The sequence below is a fragment of the Notolabrus celidotus genome, chromosome 22 (assembly GCF_009762535.1).
Source record: "Notolabrus celidotus isolate fNotCel1 chromosome 22, fNotCel1.pri, whole genome shotgun sequence".
NCBI classification, from domain to species: domain Eukaryota; kingdom Metazoa; phylum Chordata; class Actinopteri; order Labriformes; family Labridae; genus Notolabrus; species Notolabrus celidotus.
This window is the reverse complement of record NC_048293.1, coordinates 17723747-17735734: the sequence shown is the minus strand read 5'-3', so window position 1 is coordinate 17735734 and position 11988 is coordinate 17723747. Positions and strand designations below refer to the sequence as shown.

The following is an 11988-nucleotide window of genomic DNA, read 5'->3' as shown; positions in this document are numbered from 1 at the left end:
CTTTGATCTCTGATTGTTTGTTTGTTTTGCACTAGAAACACATGAAACTTTTTATTTTGAAGTTTAAAACAATCACATATCTTCACATCACTTTCACAAACATATTTCTCAACCAGTCACCACCACAGAAAGCTCCTAACTGTTTTAACACGTTATACACAGGACATGTTTACACGGCAGCATTTTGTTAATGTGAGACGGTCATAACAATGTAGCAAGGCAACTGAATAGAGTGCTGAAACAACTATTTTTGCTCATAGAGTTTCAAGTTAAGGTGTCGATTTAAACATAAAAAATGGACATGAAGTCTGCTCAAAGCTCACAGCCCTTCATCTTATGCAACACTTTGCAGGTCAGTAGTTGCATTCATTCTTCAAGCATTAGGATCACATTGTTTGCAGCATTTCAGCTTTTATTCCGCTGATAGAGGGAATCGTCTTCCGAGTTGCACATTCATTGAGCACCATGTGAAAACAGAACATGACAGCAGCGGGGCCACCTTGTTATTGGTATCCTGCGTTAGTTCTGCGTCTTTTTCTGGCTCGCAGTTCCTCAAAAAACTCGTGGACGGCTTCCACTGTGACCGTCTGATGGAGAAAGGAGAGGAATGGATCAGATTTGAGGTTTGGAGAAAGCACACACACTAAACCACATATCCACCGAACATGAATCTTGATGACAAATTTGCAAATTCATCATGTAAAGTGAAACCGGCACTGCCTGTGGGTGAATAAGTAAAAACCAGGGATCAAATAGCCGGCCTTGTTATGTTTAATTCTAACTAGAGAACATGCTTGTAATGTATTGTCCAGTTCTCACCTTTCCTTCAGCAACACACTGATCTAAAAACGCTGTGATGGAAGTTGTCAGCTCATTGAAACCTGAGGGAAGGACGAATGATTAATTAGTCTCAATCAATTGCCTCGCCTATAAATTTCACATTACAGCCTACATCCTCCCCCTGCTCACCGTAAATGACCTCCAGCTGCTGCGCACGGTTCATTGAGTTTGTCAGTGCCATGAGCGGGTGCTGCCCAAACGGCTCGTCTAGACCTCTGTTCTCGTAGGCCAGAATGGTGTCGGACTGATCCATTAGAAACTGCACGTCTGCAGCCACATAGGCCCTCTGAAACACACAGCAATTAATAATAGGGGATTAGAAATACTTCAGATGTCTTACGTGAACCAGAATCACGTTAAGCAAACACCTGCTATATTTTTACTTCTACCAAAGTACTCATAGTTTACCTTGCAGCTTGTGCATGTGCACAGTTTGGTGCGCCAACTGTAAGGCCAGAACACCGCTCCCTGTCTCGCTCTCTCCAGCCCCTGAACCTGCAGCTCCGTCAGCCTGCAGGCCATGGTCATCGTCGTGCTAGAGCTGCTAGTCATTTCATCATGGGTCCGTTTGCAAGGCGAGGTCTTCTTTGCATCATCCTATAGGAAATAAAATCAGAAAATGGGATGGTGATGATGACAACACCTCAACTTAAAAAAAATCTTTGCACAGCATTGCAGACTCATTTGGGGAAGCCTCGGGACGACTGAGATGATGACATGATTGGGCGATGAAAATCACCAGTTTACAGTAAGCTGTCCTGTGAAGCCGGGCCAAGGCCGTCGACAGAGCAGGGGAAGCTGTGCCTCATGGGTCATTTCTCCTCTAATTACCCAGAGGAGGGGAAAGCACGTTAACAGGAGCTGGAGCCTGCTCTGTGATCTGCTTATAGCACTCCAGCTCCATCTTGTGGCATTAAAAAGGATCAGCTGAACAAAAAAAAACCTAAAAATCTATAAACAGGTCAAAGTTACAGAGCAGGGTTAAATGTAGTGTTTGCTTTTCAAGAATAGATCCAAAACAACCTCTCAAGCAATTAAAACAGTCCTCTTTTATATCAGTTTATTTGAAAGGTACAAGATAAAGACAGTAAAGGGAAAAGATGTTTTCCAAAGATTAAAACCACAAGGATCTTTTTTCTTTGGAAACACTGAAGAGCATAGTTCAAATGAAAGTAAAGTAAAAAAGTACTCATGCAAACGTAATAGAAACTTCTTCCTCATTCTTTAGCACATGTACTGATGTAACAACATGTCATGACATGTAGGTGTTCCTTTAATTACAAGGTTCTGCTTTTAATAGCAGTTATATCATCATCCCAGGTGTAACCTAGAAACAGAAGCTGTTTGTGCTTCCCCTGACAATTTTCATATTTAACTCTTGAGTCAAATACGAAAACAGTTCTAAACATAAACCAGACAGTCAGCCTGTGTATACACTACAAATTCTAAGAATGAATTGTTACATTGTCATGGCGTAGTACTTAAAAAACTTCAACACATTTTCCAACTCTTCTTTCTATCTACTGTTACAAGACTGAACCGTCAGTCAGCACCTGTGCAAATTGGGTTTTAAAGCTTATTCTACCCCCCGCAAATATCTCCTTACATTCATTGTAAACAACCTCACTGTTTCTCACCTCCTGCTCTGTGTGCTCAGCGCTCGTTGAAGGTTCCTGCTCCCCACTTTGTCTGGACTGAGTCTCTTCCTCCTGTTGTGCTCCCCCTTCCACATCCACCTCTAGCCCCTCCTCCTCAGATTGATCAATACTGATCACAAGAGGTACTGTGGGGAACAGACAAATGGAAAATGTTTACTCCCTGGATTTGCCTGTTAGATATTTGAAAGTCAAGTACACGATTTGCCTTTAGAAGCAGCTCAGGTTAATTAGCTACCTGCAAAGTGTGCAGCATACATCCACAAGAAAGGAGCCTTGTTCATGCAGGGCTCACACACCATCTCCTGCAGCTCCTCAGGTTCTCCTACACTGACGCCCAGGTGCTGTCAAAGACAAAACAACAGCAAAATCAGAGAAGGGCTTATACAAGTGATGCTGAGAAGGAGAGAAGAGACTAAATGACTTCTGCTTACCCTGGTGTGAAACCAGTCCTCACAGATGACACACTGAATCATCTCATCGTTTTCCTACAGGGTGATTCAAAAGGTGTTTACAGGCGTAAACAAAGACAAACATAGTAGATTTAACCATAATGACATTTCAAAGATCAAAATGAAGGGATACCTGATCATCTGCGTCTGGATATGGTCGGTCACATGTACAGTAGCAGCCATTGAAGTTGTGGTTGTAGTGATTTTTAACGTTTTTTACATCTTTGGTCTGCAAACACAAGAGGTGCAGTAACTTCAACAATAAGAAAACAAACTGCAGACATGCTGGGAGGGGTACATTTAGATAGAACTTGTATTGAATCTAGAGGACTCACAGGAGACAGTTGGCACTTGAATTCCCCGAACTTGCTGTTTCCACAATCACAACGGAAATTTCTGCATCAAAAAGATCAGATGGTATGAAAAGCATAAATAACAAGATTCAAGATTCAAGAAAGCTTTATTGCCAAGTGAGCTCGCACACACAAGGAATTTGACGTGGTGAATGGAACACTGGTACTTAAAAACAAGACAGTAAGGGCAATAAATATATAAACCTAAACACAAATCCAAAAATTCTGAATAAAAATAAAAATACTATCTGTACAAAGAAAGGTGTAGAAGTAGTTTTACAGACACGAAATAAGTTAAATTAGCCAAAGCCAGAGTGCACATGTAGTAGATGAATATAATAATAAGATATGTTATGGAATAATTTACAATATTGCACAGGTATTGAGGTATTGCACCAGAAATCTAAGTATTGCACATGTATGTGAAATATCACAGGATTCTTCAGTGGTTTACAAAAGCAAAGTGTGAAAATTAATTTGACAGAACTTTCACTGTGAGTACAAAAAACAATCAAACAATCTACCTTTTTGTATACAGCTCAAAGATATCGTGTCCATCGTGGCATTTATTGGCACAGGCCAGACAGACTCCTGCAGGCTCTGCAGCATTGGGGGTGCAGGTGTTGCAGGCAAACACAGCCTGCCTTTTCACATAGCCCTGGAACAATAAACACATGGGGGGTAAATACAAACAGCAGTGCCTGTATAAGTGATGACAAGCCTTCATTAACAAAGGCCTGGAGGATTTCTTTTTTTTTATTCTTCTCTTTTTTTCAGCTTTCAGGGGGGGAAATGCTACAGCCTACCACACATCAGCAATATTTACTTTTGAATGGACCCTCAGTCTACAAATCCCTTGAGAGGAATTGTAAGACATGTATTTAAGAACTGCTGTGTCTAGTCTACGTGACGCACAGAGTTGCACTGAGTACACAACAACAAAGAGCACCCAAAAACTGCAGCTCTAGTATTTGAACAAAAGCGACATGGCCAGAGTGGCAGGATAAAGAAGGCAGTGGCTGCAGGGAGGTGATGCGGTGCAGGAAGCTTTACTTACCCGGGAATAAGAGCAGTTTTCCGGGTCGCTACCAGCCAGCACACACAAAGCCCTCTCCAGCTCCTCTTCGCTGGCTAAAACATCCACGTTATCTGCGTCGTCTTTGTTTTCGGCCATTCTGCTACAAGAGACTGGAGAGGACACAAAGACAGACAGACACCGGTCGGAGACGCTCAGTAGTGTTGACAAACGACTGTTCCGGGCGGGAGTTTGGACCTGGACCACGTGGAGGAAGTGACGTAAGAAACAATTGAAACAATTCACCTGTAGATCCTGTAGAACCTGCTGCAGGGATACAAAGTATAAGGTGTGCTATGATGGATTTACAACTCCTTTATATAATCCAATCTTAATGTTTCTTCTGGTTATTTAGTTTTGGATCCAATTACTACAAAACGTTTTGGCTTTTTTTCAAAGTTTTATAAATTGCAGCTCATGATAATCAATCATTCAATCAATCAGACTTTATTTATAAAGCGCTTTTCATACAATGAAATCTGATAAATAAGAAGGGCCAAGACCATTAAGAGATTTAAAAACCAATAAAATAATCTTAAAATCTATTCTAAAGTAGTAATGTATGTTTATGAATTTATGTGCTTTGGCAATAACATGTCTTTGTTCATGCCAATAAAGCAAAATTGATAAAGAAATCCTTTGGGTCTTTTAAAGGTAAAAAAAAATCAGAATTTTAGTTTTTGAAAAACTTCGATGGGATCATAATCCCATATTTCACTACTCAAGACACACCTTGATAGTCAAGCTTTTATTTATTTATTTTTATGATTTGAAATGTATTCGTTTTTACAAACATTCAAATAAAGACACAAATAATGACAATACAATTAAATAAAACAAAACAAAAGGCAGAGCAGAACAAACAAACAAAAAAACAGACAACAAATTCAGACAAAAAAATACATTTGATGGATTATCTACAGCAAAAAACAGTGAACATAACTCGTCTAATGAGAGAAGCATGTGCCATACACATACCATTTTACGTTTTACCTCTGCTTTTACTATCAGTTTGCTTTTGTTGCCTCTCTCCTTCTAATTGTTTTTGTGAGGCACTTTGTTACTTGTATTGAAAAGTGTTGTACAAATAAGTGTTATTATTATTTTTATTCTTATTATAACAACTCTGAGAATAGAGCTGTATAAGATGTGTAACAAAATCAAATTAAAATTATGATTTTTTAAGGTATTTAATTTTTGTAATCAGCATGTTATATTAGCGCAGGTGTGTGTGTGTGTGTGTGTGTGTGTGTGTGTGTGTGTGTGTGTGTGTGTGTGTGTGTGTGTGTGTGTGTGTGTGTGTGTGGGTGTGTGGGTGGGTGGGTGGGTGGATGTGGGTGGGAGTTGGTATTGATGTAGGTGGGAGTCTATATGTCGGTGAAGGTGTATGGTGGACAAGTGTAAACATGTCAGAGTGGGTGTAAGGGATACCCACTACCTGTGAGATCAAATTAACATAACTGTAATGTGAATGAACAACACATAATCTATGAAATGAAATTTGATTTCTTTGTTTTGTTTTTGTTTTTCGCTTGTTTGTTGTGTTTTTATTTTTATTTTATTTTGTATTCTTTGGAATCAATATGACTAATTATTTGAATCACAGGATGTACTGATGTATTTGGACCTGCACACAATAAAATAAAATTATATATAAAAAAAATTAAAAAAAAAATTGTAATCAGCAAACAGACAGAAGAGAAAATCCAAAAGATTGTTAACCTGGCAACCACAGATTTGATTGAAATTAATAGTTTGTAAGTGAATGAATGCACCACTATAGTTGAATGATGCAGCTAAAAGTTGGCACAACCTACAAAATTGAAAAAAAGTTTGACCTAAAGGCTAATAGGTTTATTTAGCCTACAAGGAAAATCCTATTTTATTTTTAGTGGACAAAAATTAGCTTAGCTTGGCAACCCAATAAATTCACGACAATCAATACTGTAAAGGATTAACTAAAGTCTCAAGGTTAAGGATGTTAAATACCTGTCCTCAAGGTAGGTTCAAGGTAATAATATTAATAATAAGAAGAATAATATTAAGAATAATAATAATGATAATAATAATAATAATAATAATAATAATAATAATAATAATAATAATAATTATAATTATAATTATAATAATAATAGGGTAAGAAATATGATAATCCTTTTTCAAATCTTTAAATACACAAAAGCTTTCTACAAATTTAGGTAACGCAGTTGGGATATTACATGTTTGTTTTTTGGCTGAGCATCTATAACATAAAACCGGCTGTTTGATGTTGCAGTGCTTTTCCAGTAGATGGCGCCACTGTGGCATGGTTCTCTGATCGCTCGCTCGCCGAAAATATGTGCATATTGAGACTAATGCAAGAGGGTGTTCTGATTACTCATGTAGCAACAGGCCTAAAAATAGAAGATCAATTCTTTATGCAAAATGCAATTGGTTTAAATGCAAACTCCAAGGCCAATTCACTGACCTACATTTGACTAAAAAATCTCTTAAAAATAAAATTTTACTAAAAAAAGTTGCCTGTAGACATCCCCCAGTTGAAAGTGTACATAGAAACATAGTTTTTTAGATGCACATAAGCTGAGGAGTTTCTTATTCGGTTGTGTTTAACTTGACTTGACATTTACTGTTTAGATTAGTTTGTGTGTGGGAGTGACTAATTTACAATAAACCAGTCAGTTGATACAATAATGGACAAACTATCCGCTTACTGAGATACAAAGCCACACGTTTATTTTAATGGGGACAACTGGGAAAACGTAAAATTAAAATGTTATGTTCCAATTTCCTGTAAAAAAAATTACCCATCGGTGTTCCAATTCAATTTGACCCTAGGCTGTATTAGCTGTATATATATCATAAGAAACATCAACATTTTACACACATTTGTTTTAGTTGTTTTGGATGGTATTTAGGTCACTATAACCAAGGACACTTCAACATGTTACTGCAGGAGCTGGGATTGAATTGCCAACCTTTAGATTGAGATATAATATTTCCAGCTACCATGTCTCTAAAGACATTCAATGATGTGTCCTGTGTCATACGTTTTGATAACAGAAACAAGGCAGGGCCGACGAGAGGATGACAAACTTGCAGCAGTTTGATGATTGATGTTTTGTTTTTACAAATAAAATCCTTCTAAATGCTTTAAATTGTGTTTATGCTTGAAACATATTTTATTTTAAAGGCCCTGTGAGGAGTTTTGAACTGGCTGAGAAACAGACTGAAAATGATACCGATGCCTCTTTATGACCTTCAATAGCAAACAAGACCATCAGCAGCAACACTGATACCTTCTCTGTTGTCATTTTTAATGCCTGGTGAGAGGGTAGGTGTCAGACCAGATGATGGACATCTCGCTTCAGAAACAGTCTATTTGACTGTTTTCATGGAAAATAATCACATTGCCTGATAAAGTTGACTGTCAAAAGACAACAGGATGAGGTTTTTGTTGAAAACACTACTTTTGCATGTTTAGGACAAAAGATAAGAGGTGTCACTTTGTCTACAAGGGGCGCCAGAATCGATAGACAAGACAAGGCAAGGCAAGGCAGCTTTATTTGTATAGCGCATTTCATACACGAGGGCAACTCAATGTGCTTTACATTAAATCATTAAAAGCATTGGAAACATTCAGACAGGCATAAAAGAACATAATTAAAATGACAAATATAATAAAACAGAAAAGAAAAGGAAAATTAGAAATATATTAAAAATGACATTAAAATTTTAATTTAAAGTGGGTAAAAATAAGTTAAGATTGGAAGGCAATGGCAAATAAAAAGTCTTAATCTTTGATTTAAAAGAGGTGAGAGTTGGAGCGGACCTGCAGCTTTCAGGGAGTGTGTTCCAGATATGTGGTGCATAATGACTAAACGCTGCTTCACCATGTTTAGTTCTGACTCTAGGGACTGAAAGCAGACCAGTACCTGATGACCTCAGAGGTCGAGGTGGTTCATGAAGTAGAAGCAGATCAGCAATGTACTGTGGGCCTAAACCATTCAGTGCTTTATAAACCATCAGCAGGATACAAAACAAAAGTTCTTCACAGCAGCTTTAAAGACTATTTAGATAGTCAACAAGGAAACATAAAGTACCTGACCCATACACCTGGGTAACAATCAGTTTCTGGAGGTTTAAATTGCTGAGGTCAAATTGACACCATGATAAAAGATGTTAGTAAATGTAAGGGTAACAGGAGGGGTACATTGCTGGGGTCAAATTGACAGCAAGGATGAAATACGTTAGTAAATTTGAGGGTAATAGCAGGGTTAAATTGCTGGGGTCAAATTGACCCCAAGGATAAAAGATGTTAGACAATTTGAGGGTAACAGGAGGGTTAATGAGCACTTTGAGTAGTAGTGGGCGTTTTAATATTTTTGTGGCACTTCACAATTCGACTAATCTATAACTCAAGAAAATGGAATAAAGGTTAATGGATAATGAAAGCACAGAACCACGTGGACTCAGGACACGCTATGATTCGTCCGGGTGGGAGTGGTATTTTCCGAGGTGCTCTTGAAGGCAGCATCAGTCTCCTGGATCCTGGGTGTGTGCTGCTGCTCGATTCAGACTGAGAGAGAGAGAGAGAGAGAGAGAGAGAAAACACAAGCTGTGCCTGTCATCTGTCATCTCGTTGGGAAAACTCCTACTCCTTCTTTACTGGACGGACTGAGAATGGGAAACTATCCGAGCTAGTTTGTGAAGAGGAGACACAATCAGGAGGAGCTGTGCTAAAACTGCCAGGTTAGTTCTACAGCTAGCTCCACACAGCCTGTGTCGTTGACGTACTGAGGGGCAGTTGCTTCATCTTTAAGCTAGCTGCTACATTTTGTAAACTCATTGGGACGAGGGGTGAATATGTTCGGTCACTATATGGGTGGGAAGCGTGTTAGCAAGCAAGCATACGTTTTCTAATTGCATGTAAGCTATGCAGGTTGTCACTACCTAGCTAGCGAGCTAACGTTAGCAGTGTAGGTTAGCCAAAAGAGGGTCAGTGTGAGTGTTTGATGCTGAGCTACATTCACTGTAATAAGACATTTGGAAACTACATAATGTCACACACGACTAGTAGGGAGCGCCTCTTAGGGTTGTGTTTAGTTTTCCTAACCGAGTCGTGCACTTGAGTGTTTCCCTCATTGCTGCTTGTGGCACTCACTTCACCTCACACGGTTGTTTCCTGGATTTTCCCCCCTCCAGGTTGAGCCTTCAGAGACACCATTTACCTCCCAGAGAAGGACCAGGAGAACAGTGGACATGCAGACCTTCCTGAAAGGCCGAAGAGTCGGGTACTGGCTCAGTGAGAAGAAGATGAAGAAGCTGAATTTTCAGGCCTTTGCTGATTTGTGCAGGTATGTGACCCCCCATTCCCCAACACAAACATTTACAGAGTCCAGGTCAGGTGATTTTTGAGCCACTACCAGAACCAGCTCGGTGTCCATTCATAGTAGTTAGTTTAGTTTATTCACACACATCATCACAAATGTACATCTTTATATATTCAGTGAACATTTTCATAATGGTTGGATGTGTGGAAAGGCGTGACCCCAAGGAAGCTATTCAAAGCTTTTACAGTATTTCTCAATCGCCGAAACGCTAAACCCTATTGTCTGAACTGAATTCCTTAGCCGCCTGAACCCATGTATTGAATCAGTCTCTCTTTTGGCAAAACCATCAGCACTTTTCACCTGTTAGACACAACTTGCAAACACATTCTCACTCACTAAAACACATGTTGCACTGTGATGCACTGTGATGCATAATGGTAAGCACAGGTAGCAAAAGTTAAACACATTTGAAGCACAGGTGTCACAGCTTAAACAACAGCTGGTGGCTAATGATGTGAGGAAACCAGTAGAAGCCAGTTCAGAGAGCACTGGTTGTTGAAGGTTGTACAGTGGACAGAAATAATCTGAGGAAGACTGTGTGTAAGAGGTGGTTGAGGAGGAAGAGGAGGGGAGCAAAATCAAGCAAGACAAAGAACAGTAATTTCTGATGAAATCCGAGCTACTGTGATAGACCATGTTCTTCTCATTTATATTTGTGTTTACTTTATTTTTTTCAATAAACATCATTTCTACAGCTTCATATCCTGAGCGTTGTTTTAAATGTTTGATGTAGTGTGTAATGACTGCTCAGTATTAATTTTAATTTTGATTGACTTGGGGTATGATCTGACAACATTGTTTGGTTTTGCAGAAAGAGTCAGAGGTTTGGTGAATGTAGTTTGAAATTTGTGTTTTTACGCTTATAGTGTTGAGAAGAGCGTGGTGGATTTCGAGAAATGTGTTTAGCAATTGAGAAATACTCTAATAGGGGGCCCAATTTCCCATGAATAAAGTGGCAACAGACAAGATACAACAACAACAACAACAACAACATACTAACAGACACATAAAAAACACACAACAGAAAATCCCAATGTTATGGTTATACATATAGATTAGTGGGTGCATTGATATGATCAGTAAATTAATCAAACATTGCCTGAAGTTGCAATTGTAGCTTTTTCTTGTAGATGGAGATGGAGTGTGACATTTCTAACCCATCATCAAGCTCATTTCTTATCTGGGGCCCTTTGCATACAATGCTAAAGCTGGTACATTTTAACATTTGTTTTGTTCCCAGTAATTAGGTTTTTTAATTCTGGTGGCATGTGTGTGCATAGGTAGGAAAATAGGAATGAGCTCACACCATTTCTGGTTCAATTTGTGGACAGTCTGGTGCATTATACAGGCAATCTGGAGGTCATTGTACTCAGTAAGCCTCAGAAGATTATAACGGTTGAAAAGTATTCCGTTAGGAGAAGTGAACTCAGACCATGATAGGGCACATTTGACTTTCTTTTGGAGGGTCTCATGTTTTTTTTTAAGTGAGTTGGAAATGTTTTACACCATGTGAAATTGAAGTAATGTAGACTGGCATTATTTACAATTAAAGTGAATTTAGAAGTCTGCAGACACAGCAGTACTCCTCCATAACATAACTAGTGAAAAAAGCTGGCACTGATTGGAACCAGGTTGGACTCACAGGGGGCTGTGATGGAGAGATGCACACAGAAGAAGCTAGAGGCCATTCTAAATTACACAGATCATCCACTTCACAACTTCTTTGTGGACCAGAGAGACAGCAGCAGTGGACGGCTCATCTCTCTAAGAGATACAGAAAATCATTCATCCCTTCAGCCATTAGGCTTCATAACTCTCTAGCCAATGGGAGATGAGCTGACAGACACCTGAATTCCTTATTTTATGTGATTTTTTAAAATCCTTTTATCCTCCAGGTGCCTGAATTTCCCTTCAGGGATTAATAAAGTACGTTTTATTCTAACAAGTCAATGACAAAGGGGGCTGATCATCTCCTCTTACAGCTAAAAGCCCCTTTGCAGTTTTGTATTTGAACTTTCGCTCTTGTACCTAAACTCAGCATTGGTAACTTCCTTGCTCTTAAATAATCAACAGCACTTGAGTTTTCTCTTAGTGTGCTTGTTGAAACAAGGTGCAATAAGGACATGTTTGAGGCAGGTAGGTTGATGTTGCCTGTAGGTGCATGTAGAACAGGACGAGCTGCTAAAACAGGTGCTTTTATTTAGTCAATAACCTGTCCTGAAG

The 11988-nt window shown here is 39.0% G+C and overlaps 2 protein-coding genes across 2 annotated transcripts in view; one reads left to right on the top strand and one right to left on the bottom strand.

Moving 5' to 3' along the window:
- Nucleotides 1–13: 13 nt before the first annotated feature.
- Nucleotides 14–4597, bottom strand: LOC117806761 (putative E3 ubiquitin-protein ligase UBR7). The gene is made up of 11 exons (XM_034675814.1): nt 4358–4597; nt 3825–3958; nt 3283–3343; nt 3081–3176; nt 2930–2983; nt 2734–2839; nt 2478–2623; nt 1249–1437; nt 970–1126; nt 820–881; nt 14–587 (listed from the first exon to the last, which is right to left on the bottom strand). Exons 1-11 carry the CDS (start codon nt 4472–4474, stop codon nt 504–506), a joined length of 1206 nt encoding a protein of 401 aa, XP_034531705.1. The 5' UTR covers nt 4475–4597; the 3' UTR covers nt 14–503.
- A 4313-nt stretch (nt 4598–8910) lies between these two features.
- itpk1b (inositol-tetrakisphosphate 1-kinase b) overlaps nt 8911–11988 on the top strand; it is a 37236-nt gene continuing 34158 nt past the window's right edge. Inside the window, exons 1-2 of the mRNA XM_034675403.1 lie at nt 8911–9124; nt 9578–9729. Coding sequence (XP_034531294.1) covers nt 9635–9729 — 95 coding nt within the window. The 5' untranslated portion in view covers nt 8911–9124; nt 9578–9634. The remainder of the gene's footprint in view (nt 9125–9577; nt 9730–11988) is intronic.

What these genes read in the sequence shown, in the direction of transcription:
- LOC117806761 (XM_034675814.1), bottom strand. Translation starts at nt 4,474, where the DNA reads ATGGCCGAAAACAAAGACGACGCAGATAACGTGGATGTTTTAGCCAGC. An exon ending in GTATGCTGCACACTTTGCAG is followed by an intron (nt 2,624 to 2,733) that starts GTAGCTAATTAA and finishes TGTTCCCCACAG; the next exon opens with TACCTCTTGTGATCAGTATT. An exon ending in GCAGCTGGAGGTCATTTACG is followed by an intron (nt 882 to 969) that starts GTGAGCAGGGGG and finishes TCCTTCCCTCAG; the next exon opens with GTTTCAATGAGCTGACAACT.